At 47.2% G+C, this 21269-nt stretch overlaps 1 protein-coding gene across 19 annotated transcripts in view; it reads left to right on the forward strand.

Moving 5' to 3' along the window:
- CDK11B (cyclin dependent kinase 11B) overlaps window positions 1–21269 on the forward strand; it is a 41033-nt gene that overhangs the window by 13698 nt on the left and 6066 nt on the right. For 3 of the 19 annotated variants that reach the window (XM_069545846.1, XM_069545849.1, XM_069545847.1), the window contains exons 9-14: window positions 1307–1501; window positions 1770–1915; window positions 10567–10690; window positions 11484–11599; window positions 12759–12886; window positions 13872–14010. In XM_069545846.1, coding sequence (XP_069401947.1) covers window positions 1307–1501; window positions 1770–1915; window positions 10567–10690; window positions 11484–11599; window positions 12759–12886; window positions 13872–14010 — 848 coding nt within the window. Of the gene's footprint in view, window positions 1–1306; window positions 1502–1769; window positions 1916–3239; window positions 7079–7994; window positions 8092–10566; window positions 10691–10764; window positions 10812–11483; window positions 11600–12758; window positions 12887–13871; window positions 14011–21269 lie in introns of those variants that run through there. The other 16 variants (XM_069545853.1, XM_069545852.1, XM_069545854.1 and 13 more) reach the window with 11 other exon arrangements.

Genomic DNA, 21269 nt, shown 5'->3' on the forward strand with positions numbered 1-21269 from the left:
CACTGGGTGGAGGGGGCAAGACTTACTCCACCTCCAGGAGTTCCAGCTGGGCCTGAGAATTAAACTGACTTAGATCAACAGGAGACAAGGACATAAGTTCATATAATACGAGCTTCATGTGATGCCAAAGCAAATGAAGCCCCCAAACATGTGGCAGAACCTCAGTGCTTCCACGTCAGGGTGAATGAGGAGGTGATTGTGGGCAAGTGACTGAGACACTGGGGCGGCTGAAGGGGGACGAAGGGGATGATGACAAGGCCCCTGAATCCCCTCTCCTCCTGGTTGGGGGGAAGAGGCAGCTCCCATGTGGGGTTTGTCTCCTGCTTCTGGGAAGGAAAAGAGAGGTCAGAGCACCCTTCTGGCACCTGCTGTTTTCTCAGTGCTTTCAGTTCAAAAATAATCCTTACGCCAAAGAGACATACGTTGGGGGAGGGGTTCTGAATTTTGTTACCCTCTCCCCCCACCCCTGGTTCCCACCCTCCTACCTTGTGTCTCTGTGACTCTGACTCCTCCAGGGACCTCATAGAAGTGGAATCACATAAGATTTGTCCTCTTGCACGTAGTTCATTTCACTCAGCTTCATGTCATAAGGTCCATCCACGATGGAGCAGGTGTCAGGACCTCTTCCCTGTTTAAGGCTGAATAGATGTATGGCGGAGAAGGCAATGGCAACCCACTCCAGTACTCTTGCCTGGAAAATCCGATGGACGGAGGAGCCTGGTAGGCTTCAGTCCATGGGGTCTCGAAGAGTCGGACACGACTGAGCGACTTCATTTTCACTTTTCACTTTCATGCATTGGAGAAGGAAATGGCAACCCACTCCAGTGTTCTTGCCTGGAGAATCCCAGGGACGGGGGAGCCTGGTGGGCTGCCATCTCTGGGGTCGCACAAATTCGGACACCACTGAAGTGACTTAGCAGCAGCAGCAGCAGCAGATATATGGCTGGACCACATTTTGTTTACCAATCTTCCAATGATGGACATTTGGGTTGCTTTTAGGCTGTTGTGAGTAATATTGTCCTGAATGTGAGTGTGTAAGTACTTTTCAAGACCCTGCTGTCAGTTCTTCAGGGTACAGACCACAAGTGGAGTCCTGGATCACATGGCAGTTCTGTGTGTAATTTTTTGAGGGTTGACTAGTCTGTTTTCCCATGGCAGTCGCACCATTTTGCATTCCTACCTACAGTGCTCAGGGTCCAACTGCCCCTATCCTCACCAGTGCTTGTTATTTTCTGGTTTTTGTTTTTTAATGGTAGCCATCCCGATGAGTGGGAGCTGGTACCTCATTGTAGTTTTTTCCCCCGAGGCATTCTTTGTATCTGTTTGTTTTGGCTGCACTGGGTCTTCACTACTATGCTTGGGCATCTCACTGTGGTGGCTTCTCTGGTTGCGGAGCACGGCCCTGGAGTGCGGGCTCAGCTGTGGCACACGGGCATGGTCGCGACGTGGCATGTGGGATCTTCGTTCCCTGGCTGGGACGGATCCCGCGTCCCATGCATTGGTAGGTAAATTCTAAACCACTGGACCACCAGGGAAGCCCCCTTGGTGTAGTTTTGATTTGTTCTTCCCTGATGGTCAGTGATGTTGGGCTTCTTGTCACGTGCTTAGAGGCTGTGTGTGTTTTGTGTGTAAAGTTTTGATCATTGCCGTCCACGTGCCGCCCCAGAGTCCTCTGCAGTGTCATGCCCTTTACCCAGACCCCGGGGCACAGGTGCCACCAGAGTTTCCCCAGGGTCCATGCAGCAGGCGTCCCTCTGGCTCTGGTGCAGGACCTGCCGGTGATCGGGAGGAGCGGGAGGAGCTTCCGCTACAGCCAGGACGTGGTGCTGCTGCTGCTGGCCGACGGCGTGCTGTTCCACCTGCAGAGCGTCACGGCCTACGCCCTCATGGGAAGGATCTCCCCTGTGACCTTCAGGTAAGGACAGGAGATTAGGTGCATTCGGGTCACATGCAGAGGGGAATGCTTGCCATCTGATGTTTTTATCAGAGGGCTGTGTGATTGTGGGTCATAAGTGTAGTGATTGCTGCGCCCAGGGGTCGTAATTACTTGGCCATTCTGTATTGGTGCCATTTGAAACATGAATAGGAAAGTCTGTGAAATGGATTTTTAGGGGGATCCCCACTGGGAATCTGTGCACAGAAGAGAGTTCCTTTCAGTGTTGTGAGGTACTTCTCCCCAGAACAGCACTGTCCAGGGAATCTCCTGGGATGATGGAGGGTGGGAGCCCCTGGCCGTGTATGGATTTTGAGTATATGGAACTGGCAGAGTGCTGAGGAGTTGAAGTCTGTTTTTCTGACTTTTATCAGTTCACACTCAGCAGCCCCACGTGGCCACTGAGTCCCTGCTGGGAACTCAGCACCAAGCTTGGGTCTCATGAGCTTCTTCCCTAACTAGACAGCCTTAGTGCTGATTTGACACCAGACGGATTTTGGTAACAGAAAGGAAGGAGCCCAGGTCGCCAGCAAGCCTGAAAACCCACCCAGTGATTGTCCTTGAATTTGGCTGTCATGTTGTTGTGGAAACTTTTTAGATGCCCTTTGTCCTTTAACTTCAGAACAGTCACGGGAGAGCAGGACTGTCCGCATTACTGAGGGCCTCAGGGGCCTTGTGCTGCGCTCAGACCTGGCAGCCTCTTCCCACATCCTGGGGGAGGGGCCTACAGGGCTCTCAGGGCTGTCTGAGTGCCACGTACCCTGACGCTCACATTGTCAGTATGTTTTATGAGTCTGTTTCCTGTACGACAACAGTAATTATTTCTAAATATCTCTGAAACTTTGCTTTTCAGGGGTTGTTAGTGACGGTCCATATAAAGACAGGAAACTGGTTCTTTTTAAGGGAAATTGCTTATGGCAGAAAAATACAAAAGTTAACTTTAAATCATCCATAATGGCAGCCCAGGAAACAAACCCTTGTGGTCGTTGCATCCTCACGAGGTCCCAGCAGTGAGCAAGCAGCATGCTGTCACTCCCAGACAGCTTTCCTAAGGGAACACTTCCCACTCTGTGGCGAGTAGGCTGCAGCGTTGGGGGTGAAAGGTCATAATGCCTACAGTTGACTTAGAAATATTTCCATCAAAGAAAGGACAAAGTAAGGCACAAGGCTGAGCCTGAAGATGCTACCCAGCTCTGTTGTCCCTCTTCTCTGTGATCTCTGTTCTAGTAGGTAGGACCCCAACACAAAGGGGGGTAGTGGAGTCACCACACCTATGGCCCCTGCTCACCTTCCTGCTCTCCTGCAGCGTTGCCAGCACTGTAAAGCATGCCCTGTCCATCTGGCTCAGCGTCATCGTTTTCGGTAACAAAGTCACCAGCCTGTCAGCTGTGGGCACCGTGCTGGTCACAGCTGGCGTCCTACTCTACAATAAGGCCAAGCAACAGCAGCGCGAGGCCATGCAGAGCCTGGCCTCAGCCACCACCCAGCCCCCGGATGGCAGCTCTGAGCTGCTGCTCCCCCAGGACCCCCGGCCACACCACTGAGTCCCAAAGCCATGGGGGCACCACACCACACCCTCTTCGCTGACGGGGGAACCCCTTTGCCTCTCCCTCCCCGTGGACAGCGGGTGTGGGACCACCTGGCTCTACGGGTCACAGTCATTGTGGGAAGCAAGGTGGGCAGCCTTTCCAGCTTTTTTCTGGGGCTGTCAGAACTGGCAGGAACTTGAATTTGGTTGGAGAACACAGCTGCCACTGAGCCATGGCTGAGCCCCCTGACAACCTCCTCCTGGCAGCCTCTGCGCACCCCAGCAGCCGGGCCAGGCCCCAACTCCTCTGTGAATGATGACCACTTGGGACAGCTGTGAAGCTGGAGCTGTGTCCAGGTGCCAGTGGGCACCCCCTCACTTGGAGCCAGTGTGGGGAACCGGCTCCAGCATGTCAGCCATCAGCAGCTGCTGGAGTCCACCCTGCTCCTTGGCCACTGGGGGCTCTGCTGGGCTTGGCCAGGCTGAGGCCCCCAGGGCCAGGGCACGGAGGCCACTGCAGTGGGCAGAGTGGCACGGGACAGATGGGGTGAGAACCTGGGGTTCCCTGCTCCTGAGGACAGGGCGTCTATCTCCTCTACCCAAGGTGGAGCTGTTGCATCACTACTACTTAGGGAAGGTGGGCTGCCCCTCCCTGCATCTGCTATGCTGAGCCTCCCACCTCCAGAGTGTCCTGTCCCTTGTGGGCAGCCAGGTTGCCCCCGCCTGACACACCGAGACCCAGATGTGGTTTCTGGCCTGAAAGCTCCAGGTAGATGACCACAAGGCAGGGAGGGCCTGTGTCCCTTCTGTTCCCGTACTCGTAGGTTAGAGGCAGGCTCTTCTAAAGGGGCTCCGGGAGCCCTGTTTCCGCCCAGCCAGTCTGGAGCCTCCTGGTCTCATTGACAAGGGTGTTAGGATTTCCGCCTCGCGAATGATGAGCAGGACAAATGTGGAGTGTTTACACTTTTGTTATGCTGCATTTTAAATGACAGTGTAAGTTTTAAAAGGAAACACAGGTACAGATGGCTTCTGAAATGCATGGAGTGTGCTGGGTAAACCAGTCAGACCCATGGCCCAGCCCGGCCCTCCTCCCCCAGGGCAGACAGACAGCCAGCCAGGTGTTTGAGGCTCCACCTCTCTCTTTACTCCTCGCCCCACATCCTGTTGGAACTTCTGCTCAGGGTGGAGCCCCTCTCCCACATACCAGACCTGAGCTCTGGGACTTGTCAGGCACAGCCCAACTCAGGGGCCGTGGGCTGGCCACCTGCCTGTCTCTAGCTGGCCTGTGGGATGGAGCGACCCGAGGGCACAAGTGGCCCACGAGTCTTGGGAACAATCCCTGCTGTCCAGGCCCTGGCGCCTTAATTGCTTCTCTGGTTTTCTGGTTGGCTTCTCAACTGGAAAATATAAACCAGCCCTTCCTGGAGAGCAAGTCTCTTGGAAACAAAGAGCAATAAGTGCGTCTCATTAAGTTCTGCCAACTTTGAAAGTCTGTCCTGATGAGGGGTTAAAAATGGGGCCTTTTAACTACAAACAACCTTTTATGAAGCTGACCTTGTTGCTCAGAGATCGGCAGGTCATGCGCAGCTTCCCCCACAGGGTAGCAGGCGTCTTTCCCAGGTTTCCCCTCTTTCCTCTTTTTCTGCTTACCCCTAAACAAAGCTAAAGAGGATGCCAGGGCAGTGGTTGGGGCAGCACATTGCTCTGTGAGGACCAGAGGGAAAGCACCACTTCTGGGGGGCTCTTGCCTCTGCCTTCAGACTGGGGCCACAACACCTGCAGCTGCTGTCGAGACATTGAAGAAGGGGAGCATGTGTGTCACCAGCTGGAGACTGTCATCTGAGAGTGATCAGGTGCCAGCTGCTTGTGTCTGAGTATTGTTAGGGGGCTCTTGATTTTCCAGATTTGGGGACCAGAAAGATTTTCCTAAATTATTAGTAAATGAGGCAGTTTCTAGCAAAGCTGCTTTAGGGGCATCCCCTCATCCCCAGCAGGGAGTCCGGGGCCTGGCACCCACAGGACACATGCTGTGGCTGCATTCCGTCCATTGACTCTGCCCCAAGTCGTCCACATGGTGGGCGTTTCTGGGAGGAGACTCAAACCCCACAGCCTGCGTGGGCATTTGCTTAATAACTGTACAGACATGTTTTTAAATTAACTTTGTCTAGTAGTTTTCTAATATGTTCCTTTCACTGAACCGTCACAGGCCAGCTTGCACCAATGCCAACACTAGGTCCATTTCCTCTGGGTCCGAGGTCGTTGTCCATGTCTTTGTAAACAAACTCGTGAACCAGGCTTCCAACTCTGGTCATCTGCTTGCTTATGTCAATACTTAAAGATCTCTGGCTTTCAAGGAAATTTCCACTGTTGAGTGGCATGAAAGGCTTTAAAAAAAAAAATCTGATAGTCATAACTTCCTGCATATTAGCATTAAAATCATCTGCCTTGGAAAGCTGAGAGTACTCTTGCGTAATCCAAAATGTGTCTTTAATTTGTAAATCACACAATAAAAAAGTGCCGCACGAAGAGTAAGCCACGTGGAACCTCACTACCCACAGGCCCTTGAAATACTTGCCCCAAACCGAGGGACTTTGCCTCCCGTGTGGCACTGACTGTCCTGTGGATGGTCATTTATAGACAGGTCTGCAGAGACCACAAAAACGCAACATGACTTTTTACATCTGTCCAGGGGATGCTTCCTGAGGCCTGGAAGTATTTTCACTATTTACCTAGGTTGGAAAAATTAAACAAGGATGCTATTACAGGTAGAAACCCTCTTCTATTTGCCTGTGACCAATGTTGTAGTAAGGGCTCTATCCTTTTCCAGAATACGTTCATGCCCTGGTTGGGACCTTTTCATTTTCCTAGCATATAATAAGAACGCTCCTGCTTCCCTGATGAGTTGGCCTGTTTCTCCTGAAGAGCAAAGAGCAGCCAGGTGGTTGTGCCGACCATCACTTGGCTTGCTCACCCTGATGCTCTGGATATAAAACCTTCCAGTTTTCTCTCTCTGTAGTATTTCCTCCTCTTCTCCGGAGAGCTTGGATGCTGCCATTGCATCCTTGTCTAGATGTCCAGACTGACTTGGGAATTGTTCTAATTGGCATAGTCTTTTTTTTCTCGCTTTTAACTTAAGGGAAACTGGCATTCAGTTGATGTGCTATTTCTAGACTGTAGATGTGTGAGTTGAGTCTGAACCCACCCAGGGGGTATTGTGGACCCACCATTGCAGAGGGTCACAGTGAGGGTGACTGTCCCATACTGAAAAACTTGAAAATTATATGAATAAACTGTCTATATCAGAACCAAATTATACTTGCTTTACACCTCCCCCCCCCAAAAAAAAAAACCTGTGGAGAACTAAAAGTACATTACTCAAAATTTTAATGTTTTTTATTTCACCTATTCCAGTATTTATGCAATTAGATAAATTTTTCCTAGAAAAATGGTGGTTACATAATTTAGTGAGTCACTGTGTATTCTGCTATGGTAATACATCAATGCTGTATAATTAATCCTGTGGATGCCTACTGGTTGCTTTGTCCAAATTAAGCTACCATGGTAGCAACTATCTAGGACTCTTGTTCTGGAAAAGTAAAATAAATGTTCAGTGTGTACTTTGTTTTCTCCTTTGTGTAAGACTCAAGTGAATGAACATGGGTGGGTTCTTACTGCCTTCATCTGTTTTTTTGAAGGTTTTTCCTGTCACCAAAAACTCAGGAAGCAAAATAAGAGCTTGGGCACAGAAAAAATATCTTTCCAGGAAGAGAAAGAATTTCATTCCCATAACCCTCTTTGGGCCCTAATTTCTTGTCACATTTTTCTACATTTTCCATTTCTGGCCAGGTAGTAAACTGGAGGTGGCGTTAAGTGGTAAAGAATTCCCTTCCCAAAGCAGGAAATGCGAGAGAGCAAGGTTCAGTCACTGGGTTGGGAAGATCCCCAGAAGGAAGAAATTGCAACTCACTCCAGTATTCTTGCCTGGAAAATTCCATGAACAGAGGAACCCGGTGAGCTGCAGTCCATGGGGTCGCACAGAGTCGGACACGACTGAGTGCACACACTGCAAGTGAATGATACTTGTTTACCGTTCTCTTCCTGATAGTCACGATGTCGCATTACCATTTTTCTGGGACCACAAAGGTTCTAAGAATAATCTGCTTGAACTTCAGCAGGTTTAAGGCCGAACCTCAGGATTCAACGTCTTTAAAAACCTTCGCAGGCGCGCCTGAGTAAGCACTAAGTTTGTCATCCCTGGCCTTCGCACAGCTTAAAATCCTGCGGTAACCGCTCTCCACGCCCCGCTCCGTAAGCAAGATTCGTCTCCTTTTAGGAAGATTCAGGATCTTACCCCGGGGTCACGGGAGCGGGGAGAGGGGACACAGTCACGACCACCCAACCAGGCTGGTCCAGACACCTGCCGGCTCCGAGCCTCTGCCCCTAGAGTTGTCACCAGCCTGCGCCAAGGCCGGAAGTGACGCACAGCGCCACTCTGTTCAGGGCGGGAGTCGGCGGCGGGGACGCGTCTTAGCTAGTCATCAGCCCGGCGCCGACGCAGGAAGTGACGACATTCCTGTCGCGCGCCGGGCGCTGTTTCTTCTCAGGCTCCGGGACCGGCGGCGGCGCAGGGGTAAGTGGAGCCGGGCCGGGCCGGGCCGGGCAGGGGCCACAGCGCGACCAGCTCACTCGATCTCTCCGATCCCGGCGGGCCTCGGGAGCGTGGACCGGGCTGGGCTACACTCCTCGCCTCCCCGGCCCATCTCGCCCTGCGCGGAACTCCGAGTCGTGGAGGCGGCGGGCCCAGGCGTTCCCCGAGCTAACTCCAGCCCGGCCGAACCCCGGGTTAGCACAACTGAAACTCCAAAACCGGGACCCGCTGCCTGGTTTGCGAGCGCGCCTTTCGAGTCCTTCACTCCAGACTTCCCTTAATCTTGTGATGGGGCTGTCGCCTTCAAATGGGCCAGTGGCCCAAGCGGCCCAGGTGGTCTTTCAAATAAATCCTCCTGACGGCGAGAACAGTTCTTGGTGAATGCCTGGTGCCTAACTACGAGCATTACCTGGGAGATCTCACTTAATCCTCTGTAATACCGTCACACAGGTGGTTTTCTTACCGTTTACAGAATGGTAAACTGAGGTGAAGTAACTTGCTCTAGACCGTACAGGAATGACAGAAAAGAGGTTGGAATGCAAACAGTCGCTTTCCGCGAGCCATCACCCTTTTTTTGAAACCTTACCCCTCCCCCCCGTATTTTCAATTGTTAAAAATCAGAGTGTAGTTGATTTACAATGTTGTAAATGTTCCTGCTGTACAGCAAAGTGATTCAGTTATATATATATATAATATATATATACATATACGCACACGCATGTTTTTAATATTCTTTTCCATTATGACTTATCACAAGAAATTGAAATTAGTTCCCTGTGCTGTACAGTTGGATTTGGCCGTTTATCCATCGTATTTATACTAGTTTGCATCTGCTAATCCCAAAGTCCCACTCCATCTCATTTCCATCCCTTCCCCCTTGGTAGTCCCCAGTCTGTTGTATATGTCTGTGAATCTATTTCTGTTTCATAGATAAATTCACTTGTGTCGTATGTTTGAGTCCACATATAAATGATATCATAAAGTATTTGTCTTTCTGACTGCATTTAGTATGATAATCTCTAGGTCCATCTACGTTGCTGCAAATGGCATTTCATTTTTTTTTTTTTTGGTATGGCTAAGTGGTATTCCTGTGTGTGTGTGTGTGTGTGTGTGTGTGGCATATATAGGTATATATAGCACATCTTTTTTATCCAGTTATCTGTCAGTACACATTTAGATTGTTTCCATGTCTTGGCAATTGCGAATAGTGCTGCTGTGAACATAGAAGGCATGTGTATAACTTTCTTAATTATAGTTTTGTCTGGATATATGCTCAGGAGTGGGATTACTGGGTCATAGGGTAGCTCTGTTTTTAGTTTTCTGAGGAGCTTCCATGCTGTTCTCCATAGTGGCTGCAGAAATTTACATTCCCACCAACAGTGTAGGAGGGTTCCCTTTTCTCCACACCCTCTCCAGCATTTGTTATTTGTTGTTGTTCGGTCACTCAGTCATGTCTGACTCTTTGTGACCCTGTGGACAGACATGCCAGACTTCCCTGTCCTTCACAATCTCCCAGAGCTTACTCAAACTCATGTCCATTGAGTCGGTGATGCCATCCAACCATCTCATCCCCTGTCATCCCCTTCTCCTCCTGCCTTCAATCTTGCCCAGCATTAGTCTTTTCCAATGAGTCGACTCTTTGCCACTGACAGTTTTCAAAATAAATGAACCAATAATGATGGCCATCCTGACCAGTGTGAGGTGATACCTCATTATGTTTTTGATTTACATTTCTGTGATAATTAGTGGTGTTGAGCATCTCTGCGTGTGCGTATTGGTCATTTGTATTTCTTCTTTGGAGAAATGTCTATTCAGGTCTTCACTCCATTTTTTGATGGAGTTTTTTGGTTTTTGTTATTGAGTTGTGTGAGCTGTGTGTACGTTTTGGAAATTAAACCCTTGTCAGTCACATTGTTTGCAGATATTTTCTCCCAGCCCATAGGTTGTCTTTTCGTTTTGTTCATCACTTTCTCTCTGTGTAAAAGCTTGTAAGTTTGATTAGGTCCCATTTGTTTAGTTTGCTTTTATTTCTGTTGCCTTGGAGACTTACTAAGGAAACATTGGTACGATTTGTGTCAGATATTGTTTTGCCTATGACATCTTCCAGGAGTTTTAGAATGTCATGTCTTATGTTTAAGTCTTTAAGCCATTTTGAGTTTATTTTTGTGTATGGTATAAGAATGTGTTTGAATTTCATTGATTTATATTCAGCTGTCTAACTTTCCCAGCACCACTTGCTGAAGAGATTGTCTTTTCTCCATGGTATATTCTTGCCTCCTTTGTTGAAGATTAATTGACCAGAGGTGTGTGGGTTTATTTCTGGCATAGCTCATCCCTCTTAACAAAGATTTCTACTGAAGCGCTCAAAAGTGGTGAGGCAGAAGTGTTCAGGAACAGCATAGCATCAAAGCATAGCTTGCTGTGTCCTGACACAGTTGAATTCTTGTCTTTTTGCAGTGTTTTAACTCAAATGGGTGATGAAAAGGACTCTTGGAAAGTGAAAACTTTAGATGAAATTCTCCAGGAAAAGAAACGACGGAAGGAACAAGAGGAGAAAGCAGAGATAAAACGCTTAAAAAATGTAAGCTATGTTTTTTAAGTAAGTGTTTTTATTTTAAAGGAGATTTAATTTCTCTGCCCTCATTTTTCCATTAGAACAACGCTTCTTCGGTGAAGTTCTTTTGTACTTCCAAATGTCTCAGGTGAGCCCAAAATCTTCTAAAAATTAACAAAAACATTCAGATGCTCAGTTTACTTTGGAGACAGATTGATAACTTACTAAAAATCTACATATAGATGACCACAGCTACATGGAAAACAAAGTATTTTGAGCCTAAAATCATTAGTGCAGTTGAACTAATTTTCCTCATTTCATCATTATATTCATGATACCATTTCCGAGTATTTTTTACTATAGTAGAAAATTGCCTTGAAATTAATGTTTTACACCTTTTGTGGTTTGCCTAATAACATAGGAAAAGTTTAGTAATTTAATGAGGAGCATTGAAAGAAGTACCTCTTCTTTAAAATTAGCAACAGACTTTTCTTAAATATTTATGAGATATTGCAAATTATTTAGTGTATGAAGTATGCTTTAAGGCTCAGTTTTGGCTCATATAAACAACTAACATACTTGGCATAGAGTCTAATGTCCCTTTACATTTATGCTGGTTTTTTAATTTCTCAGGTTCTGGTTTACAGAGTTATTTGTAATTCTGATGTCATGGGATTTGAATGAAAGTTTTTTTAGATTTTATCACATTGGTCATATGAAAAAGTGTGTATGAAAATTGGTTTCGGGTTGTTGGCAAGGTTTTCGTCTTATTAAAAATAGGCTTATCTGTAAGGAAAAGTACTCTCTCCTTGCTTCTTAGTCTGATGACCGGGATTCCAAGCGGGATTCCCTTGAGGAGGGGGAGCTGAGGGACCACCGCATGGAGATAACAATAAGAAACTCGCCATACAGAAGAGAGGACTCCATGGAAGACAGGTGAGCAGGGTGTGGCCCCGAGGAGCTCGAAGGCTGCCGGTGCACTCACATCTGGCTGTGTGTGACCCTGGCTGGCCCTTCTCAGTGTGATTTTGTAAGTTGGAGGTCACGACCTCCATGGAAATGAGCCTTGTGTGGTGTCAGGTACCAACTGCCCGCTCTGCTTAGGAGAAGTGTGAGTGTGTATTCCTTTCTTTGTGATTGCTCTTCAGCGAAGTCAGCACAACTCACATAGTACATTTAAGGAATTGGATGTTTGTGATGATTTCTATAAGTACTGTCTAAAATTATCTACAAATAAACCAGAGTTGCTGCTGAAAGATACTTGAGCGAGGCCTAGGAGAAACAGAAGCAGTCCTGCCAAAGCTGTACCTCTGACATTTCTTCCTATGCTGTGGCTTCTCCTCACTTTTTTTTCCCTTCATGTCCATCATCAAACAGTCAAAAACACTATAACCAGAAATTAAGGCAAAAAGGCATAGACTGTGCATTCTCCCAAGGTTTTGGTTTTATACTCAGTTGGGAATATGAAATGACCTTTTGAGGTCATTAAGTTTGACTAAAATTATGGGACCTTCTTTTTTAACAGCTTTTTAAAGTAAGAGACTGCACAGATTTAATGTATGCAGTTTGATAAGTTGTTATACACGATCAAGATAATTAACACTGCATGTCTGTCACACCCTAGAGTTTCCTCAGAGAGCATTTTTGATCCGTATAGCACACTGATTTCCACTGTACTTTCCATCTGAATCTGTGTTTAATACACAGTTTGCGCTTAAGTTTCATAATCGTTGTTGTTAAAGTCAATAAGTCATGTCTGGGTCTTTTGCGACCCCAACGGACTGTAACCCACCTGGCTCCTCTGTCCTTGAGATTTCTCAGGCAAGAATACTGGAGTGGGTTGTCATTTCCTTCTCCAGGGGATCTTCCCTACCCAAGGATAGAACACATGTCTCCTACATTGACAGGTGCATTCTTTACGGCTGAGCCACCCCAGAAGCCTAAGTGTCATAATGAGCACAGTCTTTGAGCTGATGGTTGAGGCTCTCCTTTATGTTCTGAACCCTTCCTTTCCCTGGGTTGGGGAGACTCCCTGATGCCCTGGTGCTCCCTACTTCCCTCTCAGGTGACATAATGCCATGGTGTCTCATTGCAGAGGAGAGGAAGATGATTCTTTGGCTATCAAACCACCCCAGCAGATGTCTCGGAAGGAAAAGGCACATCACAGGAAAGACGAAAAGAGAAAAGAGAAACGTAGGCATCGCAGTCACTCAGCAGAAGGGGGTACAGAGCATTTGTTTCATTTTGTGTTGTGTTCAGATACGATCTCCTTCCTATTTCATGATCTGCTACGTTCTTCAGAGCACAGCTAAGATAGAAGAGAATAAAATTTTAGCTAAAAGTATAAATTTATTATAGATCATTCTGAATAGATACTTCATTTTCCTTCTGGTGTGTTTCCCCTCACTGCTTTGTTCTGGGGAAGCTGGTCTGTCTATAAAATTATTGTCTTAATTCAGCGTGGGAAGGCCACTCTACAGTGCTCAATTGCTTTTAAGAAACATGCTTGATAAAGTCCAAGTAGTGGGTTTGCTGTCACACCAGTATCGAGAACTTCTTAGGGGTGTTGGGAAACTGAACCTGGGCCTGATGTAAATCTTGTTAAACGCAGTTGGCTAATGTGGTTTATAATGTGATGCAGAAACTAAAAGGAGTTAAGCTTTGTCCTGTGTTCTTTACAAAGGATGACTTTTTTAAAATCATGAGACTAATGTAGCCTAATCACAGTTTATTTAATACAGAAAATTGAGAAGATAGAGATCACAGTTCTGTTCAGTGATAATCACATTATTTTTGTTTTTTTCTTAACTTCAGGCTTACTGCGTAGAGTTTATGTCTTCATCTTTTTTTAAAAAAAAACAAAAGTCATGGTTGTTTCTCCAAGTCTTTTTTCTTTTGGCTGCACTGGGTCTTCATTGCTACTCAGGCTTTCTCTAGTCGCAGCAAGCAGGGGCTTCTCTTGTTGCAGAGCATAGGCTCTAGGACACACAGGCTTCAGTCGTTGAGGCACATGGGCTTGATTGCTCCGCAGCATGTGGGATCTTCCTGGACTGGGGATTGAACCCTTGTCCCCTGCATTGGTAGGCAGATCTTTAACCACTGCTCCACCAGGGAAGTCACTGATGAGATATTTTTTCTTTTTTTCACTGGGTATTGTTGAGTTTTGGAGGTTAAGTCTCCTCTCACAACACATGCTGTTTGCCCATAGGGAAGCACGCCAGAGTGAAAGAGAAGGAGCGGGAGCACGAGCGCCGGAAGCGGCACCGGGAGGAGCAGGACAAGGCTCGGAGGGAGTGGGAGCGGCAGAAGCGGAGGGAGCTGGCCCGGGAGCACTCGCGCAGGGAGAGGTAGGTGCCCTGATGGCAGCAGAGAGGGCACGCAGGTCACACAGACGGGGACCGGGCAGGGAGCGGCCCAGAGGCTTGTCCTGAAGGAAGTGAGGGCTCCCTGCACGTGGGGCTGCCCGTGTGAGGTGATGGAACTTGACGGGGAACAAAAACCTGGGCACCGAGGCTGCTCAGGTGCCCAGGAGCCCGGCTGAGCGGGTGAGAGAATGTGGTCCTGACTCAAGGCAGAGTCCCCGACTCAGCTTCTGAGGTGGTCCTTCAGGGAGGGATGCTGCTGGAGGGAGCTGGGGGTCTAGGAGGAGCTGAGAGGTGAAGAGTGAAGGTTTGCAACAGCGGGGGAAGGAGACTAGGGAGGGGTGGCGGCCATTAGGAGGTGGGGGCCTGTCTACACCCTGAGGCGACGTCCGTGTGGGGGTGGTGAGGGACGAGCCTGGGGCGAGGCGGGCTAGGCCGCTGTCCCGTCCCAGTGGAGCGTCCTGGAGGCAGCCCGTCCCTGCATGTACACCTGCGTGTGCACCTGCGGCACAGCGAGGAGGGGCTTCACTGCGAGTGACTTGCCGCCTCCTTGGTCGGTGGGCATGTGCCAGGCGCCTGCTCTGTTCTAGGGACCTTGTCCAGGAAGACTGACCGACAAGGCATATTGCTTAGAGTTCTCAGGGGTTACAACAGAAATAGACTCAGGTTCTTCCAAACAAACAAACAAACAAAGACAAAGAACCCCCAAAGGCCCTGAAATGGCCAGGAGCTAGGACACCAGCCTCTGGTGCTTTTGTCTCCAGGGGCCTCTCTGTGGGCTCAGAGTCCCAGAGGAGTGTCTGTTAACCCAGGTCTGCCCTCCATGGCCTAGGCGTGACCCCTAGGCTACTTCTGTGTCTTGTGGTCATTTCCAGGGAGAGCTTGGGAGCTGGGCTGCTGTACAGGAGGGGAGTAGTAGGGTGGAAGGGGTGGACATTCCCAGCAGCTGGGGCCCCACAAAGGGCAGGGAAGGCAGGTGTGAGAAGGGTCTGTGTTTGCAGGCCCTGTGCTCCGTCCAATGTGGTGTGGGCACACAGCTATGCAGACACAGTAGTGACCCCAAGGAATCCATGCTTGAAAATAAAGAGAAGCACATGGAACAGTGCAGCAGTGGCCACACTGTACAAGGCGACACGAGCTCACGGGGTTAGCCTCACAGTCACTGAATGGCAGCAACTGGGAGGAAAGGTTGGAAGGCATGGTTGCTGCAGGACATTGTCTAGAATGTCCAGTGGTCAACAGCGCGCTCTAAGACAAATAAGGTTTAACCCTTTCTAAGGAAGAAAAACATAGAAACAGTGTGTTGCAGACTTGGCAAAGACCTAGAAGCATGGAGCTTGAAGATGGACATCGTGCCTCTAATGACAGCGAGGAAAAGGTTGAAGAAAAGCTGAAGGAGCCTCCAGAACCGAGGGACAGCGTCTACCGAACCAGCATTGCACAGCGGTAGTCCTGGAAGGAAGGGGGAACAGCTGAAAATGTCCTAAATCTGATGAAAAATATTTATCTACATATCAGAGAAGCTCAGTGAACCCTGAATAGGATAAGTACAAAGTATCAGTTGCACCAGGAAAACCAATGAGAAATTGGGGAAGGGCAGGAATGCTGGTAGCCCAGAATTCTGTGTCCATCACAGCCCGCCTCACAAGTGCGGGGCAAGTGAGCAGAGGCTCTCTGCCAGCAACGTGGGCCTTCTGGAAAATGCTTAAGAACAACCTTCAAGCTGAGCAGAAATGACACCAGAAGAAAAGGCCAGCCCTGGGTGTGGCTGAATTGCAGGTTGGGACAAAAGCTCCTGTAAACATGCTTCTTCTCCTATCTTGTCTGAATTACTACAAGAGACATAGGATTGCATAAAACAATGATTAAAACACTGTGTGGTCAAGTAGCCATAATGTGTGTAAACTGCAGGAGGAAACAGGAGTAGGGTCTGTATGTGAACAAGATCTGCATTTCGTGGAGCCTAATCTCATAAGATGCACACTGCGATCTCTAGAGCAACTTCTAAAAAATAGTAAATAGAGGAATTAAAATGGTTTGCTAAAAATCCTCATTTAAACCCCAAACGGGTAACTGCCTGGTAGTCCAGTGATTAGGACTCCCTCTTCTGCCACAGGGGGCCTGGTTTTGATCCCCAGTTGGGAAATTAAGATCGCATGCCTCATGGTGCAGCCAAAAAATAACCCATCCCAACTGGGAGAAACAGAGAAACCAAAAAACAAGACAAAAGAAAGTAGGGGTACAGGGGGCAGCACCAGCTGTATCCATAGTTCCATTCAGTGTGAGATGGTCTCTGCACCAAACATGGGAGAGCCTGTCAGACAGAAAAGCAAGATCCAGCTGTGTGCCATGTCAGAGGGACATCTTAGAGTTGGAGACAAAAGTAGGTTGAAAGTAAAGGAGGAGGACTTTGTTGGAGGTCCAGTGGGTAGGATTCCATGCTTCCAATGCAAGGGGCACAGGTTCGATCCCTGGTCATGGAACTAGGATCCCACACCCCATGTGGCAGCCAGAAAATGAAATGATGGGAAAGGATGGCCCATGCACACACCAACGGGAAAAGGGCCTGAGCGGCTACACTGACGTCAGACAAAATGGATGTTACCAGAGACACTGAAGGTAGAGACCCTCATGACGGCATAAATGCAGAGCAGGAAGATGCGACCAGGATAAATGTTTTGGCACCTGGCGTTGGATCTCCACCTGACACAACTGAAGGGAGTACTAGTCCACTGACTCGGGGTGGAAGCACTGGGGTCCCACACCAGTCATCAGTAGTAAAGCTGGAGGAAATCAGCAAGGATGTAGACAATTTGGAAGATGCTACCAGCCAAACATCATGACAGGTGGGCACAGCAATGCAGCGGCAGGACACACGTCTGAAAGCGTCTAGGATGTGTTTCCACAAAACTCCAAGCTGTGTAAGGAGTCTAAAAAGAAATGAGGCTGAACAAAGTATGCCCTCTTATCACAGAAGAGTTCAATTAAAGTTAGCAACAGAAAGAAACTGGACCAGGTGGGGTATCCTCAGATGTTTGAAATCCAACAACCCATTTCTGAAAAACCGATGGCCGTCACAAAAAATGATGAGGAGAAATATAAAATTTTGACTTTTTATTTTGGGGGGCCGAAAAATACATACAACTTGTGGGATCTTAGTTCTCTGATCAGGGATCGAACCCAGCCCCCACCAGTGAAAGTGCCCAGTCCTAATCACTGGACCGCCAGGGAACTCCCTGGAAATGTTTTGAACTAAATGAGAATAGAAGCAATATATCAGAACCTAGGGCTGCGGCTGCCGTTTTGCTTAGAGTGAAGTGTTTTGGCTGTAAACACCTAAACCAGATCCCTGCATGGGGCTGTGGCTCTTCTCCTTTCCTTAGACAGAAGGCCCAGGAAGACTTGCCTTCTAGTAGAAATGGATTAAAATTATGCACACCTGGGGAAAGCTTTGGTGTGTCTCAGAGCATCAGCTGAGCAGAATGTTCTGGACCAAGTGGGGTTTCAGCCCCAGGCAGTTACCTCCTTGGACCAGAACTTTTCTCTCTGCTGGTCGTTAGGGATGGGGTTAACAGGACTCGAGTTCTGGTTTTTAAAAGCCCTTGTGGGCTGAAAAACCCAGTTCAGTTCCGTCGCTCAGTCATGTTGGACTCTGCACCCCATGGATTGCAAAACGCCAGCCTTTCCTGTCCATCACCAACTCCCAGAGCTTGCTCAAACTCATGTGTGCCGAGTCAGTGATGCCATCCAACCATCTCATCCTCTGTTGTCCCCTTCTCCTGCTGCCTTCAGTCTTTCCCAGCATCCAGGTCTTTTCCAACCTGTCGGGTCCTCCCATCAGGTGGCCAAAGGATTGGAACTTCAGCTTCAGCATCAGTCCTTCCAATGAATATTCAGGACTGATTTCCTTTAGGATTGATTGGTTTGATCTCCTTGCAGTCTAAGGGATTCTCAAGAGTCTTTTCCAATACCACAGTTCAAATGCATCAGTTCTTCAGTGCTCAGCTTTCTTTATGGTCCAACTCTCACATCCATACATGACTACTGGAAAAACCATAGTTTGACTAGACGAACCTTTGTTGGCAAAGTAATGTCTCTGCTTTTTAATATGTTGTCTAGGTTGGTCATAGCTTTTCTTCCAAGGAGCAAGCATCTTTTAATTTCATGGCTGCAGTCACCATCTGCAGTGATTTTGGAGCCCCCCAAAGTAAAGTCTCACTGTTTCCACATTTTCCCCATCTATTTGTCATGAAGTGATGGGACTGGATGCCATGATCTTAGTTCTTTGACTGTTGAGTTTTAAGCCAACTTTTTCACTCTCCTCTTTCACTTTTATCAAGAGGCTCTTTAATTCTTCTTTGCTTTCTGTCATAAGGGTGTTCTCATCTGCATATCTGAGGTTATTGATATTTCTCCTGGCAGTCTTGATTCCGGCTTGTGCGTCATCCAGCCCAGCATTTCACATGATGTACTCTGCATATAAATTAAATAAGTACGGTGACAGTATACAGCCTTGGCATACTCCTTTCCCAATCTGGAACCAATCCGTTGTTCCATGTCTGGTTCTCACTGTTGCTTCTTCACTTGCATACAGATTTCTCAGGAGGCAGGTAAGGTGGTCTGGTATTCTCCTCTCTTGAAGAATTTTCCACAGTTTGTTGTGATCCACATAGTCAAAGGCTTTGATCACTCAATAAAGCAGTAGTAGATGTTTTTCTGGAACTCTCTTGCTTTTTCGATAATCCAGCGGATATTGGCAATTTGATCTCTGCTTCCTCTGCCTTTTCTAAATCCAGCTTGAACATCTGGAAGTTCTTGGTTTATGTACTGTTGAAGCCTAGATTGGAGCATTTTGAGGATTACTTCCCTAGCATGTGAGATGAGTGCAATTGTATGGTAGTTTGAACATTCTTTGGCATTGCCTTTCTTTGAGATTGGAATGAAAACTGACCTTTTCCAGTCCTGTAGCCACTGCTGAGTTTTCCAAATTTGTTGGCATATAGAGTGCAGCACTTTGACAGCATCATCTTTTAGGACTTGAAATAGCTCCACTGGAATTCCATCACTTCCGCCAGCTTTGTGTGTAGTGATGCTTCCTAAGGCCCACTTGACTATGGACTCCAGGATGTCTGTCTTTCATGAGTCATCACACCATCATCGTTATCTAGGTTATTAAGATCTTTTTTGTATAGTTCTGTGTATTATTGCCACTTCTTTTTAATATCTTCTGCTTCTGTTAGGTCCATGCCATTTCTGTCTTTTATTGTGCCCATCTTTGCATGAAATTTTCCCTTGGTATCTCTAATTTTCTTGAAGAGATCTCTAGTCTTTCCCATTCTGTTGTTTTCGTCTATTTCTTTGCATTGATCACTGAGGAAGGCTTTCTTATCTGTCTGTGCTATTCTTTGGAACTCTGCATTTAGATGGGTATATCTTCCCTTTTCTCCTTTGCCTTTCTTCCTATTTGCAAGGCCTCCTAAGATAACCATTTTGCCTTTTTGCATTTCTTTTTCTTGGGGATAGTCTTAATCCCTGCCTCCTGAGGGATGTCACAAACCTCCATCCATAGTTCTTCAGGCACTCTATCTATCAGATCTAGTCCCTTAAATCTATTTCTCACTTCCACTGTATAATCATAAGGGGTTTGATTTAGGTCATACCTGAATGATCTAGTGGTTTTCCCTACATTCTTCAATTTAAGTCTGAATTTAGCAATAAGGAGTTCATGATCTGAGCCACAGTCAGCTCCTGGTCTTGTTTTTGCCGACTGTATAGAGCTTCTTCATCTCGGGTTGCAAAGAATATAATCAATCTGATTTCGGTATTGATCATCTGGTGATGTCCATGTGTAGAGTAGTCTCTTGTGTTGGAAGAGGGTGTTTGCTATAATCAGTGCATTCTCTTGGCAAAACTCTGTTAGCCTTTGCCCTGCTTCATTTTGTACTCTTAAGGCCAAACTTGCCTCTTACTCCAGGTATCTCTTGACTTCCTACTTTTGTATTCCAGTCCCCTGTGATGAAAAGGACATCTTTTTACGGTGTTAGTTCTAGAAGGTCTTGTAGGTCATCATAAAACCGTTCAACTTCAGCTTCTTCAGCATTAGTGGTTGGGGCATAGACTTGGATTACTGTGTTATTGAACGGTTTGCCTTGGAAACGAACAGAGATCATTCTGTCATTTTTGAGACTGCACCCAAGTACTGCATTTAACTTATATGGAGAGTACATCATGCGAAACACCGGGCTTTATGAAGCACAAGCTGGCATCAAGATTGCTGGGAGAAATATCAATAACCTCAGATACAGATGACACCACCCTTATGGCAGAAAATGAAAAGGAGCTAAAAAGCCTCTTGCTGAAAATGAAAGAGGAGATTGAAAAAGCTGGCTTAAAACTCAACATTCAAAAAACAAAGGCCATGGCATCCGGTCCCATCACTTCATGGCAAATGGATGGGGAGACAATAGAAACAGTGACAGACTTTATTTTCTTAGGCTCCAAAATCACTGCAGATGGTGACTGCAGCCATGAAATTAAAAAACACTTGCTTCTTGGAAGAAAAGCTATTACCAATCTAGACAGCATATTGAAAAGCAGAGACATTACTTTGCCAACAAAGGTTCGTCTAGTCAAACTATGGTTTTTCCAGTAGTCATGTATGGATGTGAGAGTTGGACCATAAAGAAAGCTGAGCACTGAAAAATTGATGCATTTGAACTGTGGTGTTGGAGAAGACTCTTTAGAGTCCCTTAGACTGCAAGGAGAACAAATCAGTCAATCCTAACGGAAATCAGTCCTGAATATTCATTGGAAGGACTGATGCTGAAGCTGAAGTTCCAATCCTTTGGCCACCTGATGGGAGGACCCGACAGGTTGGAAAAGACCTGGATGCTGGGAAAGATTGAAGGCAGCAGGAGAAGGGGACAACAGAGGATGAGATGGTTGGATGGCATCACTGACTCGGCGGACGTGAGTTTGAGCAAGCTACGGGATTGGTGATGGACATCCATTTCTTCTAAGGGATTCTTGCCCACAGTAGTAGTTACAGTGGTCATCTGAATTAAATTCTCCCATTCTTGTCCATTTTAGCTCACTGATACCTAAAATGTTGATGTCACTCTTGCCATCTCCTGTTTGACCACTTCTAATTTACCTTAATTCAGGGACCTAACATTCCAGGTTCCTATGCAGTCTTGTTCTTTACAGCTTTGGACTGTATACCTCCATCACCAGTCACATCCACA

Source organism: Ovis canadensis, chromosome 12 (genome assembly GCF_042477335.2).
Source record: "Ovis canadensis isolate MfBH-ARS-UI-01 breed Bighorn chromosome 12, ARS-UI_OviCan_v2, whole genome shotgun sequence".
NCBI lineage: Eukaryota > Metazoa > Chordata > Mammalia > Artiodactyla > Bovidae > Ovis > Ovis canadensis.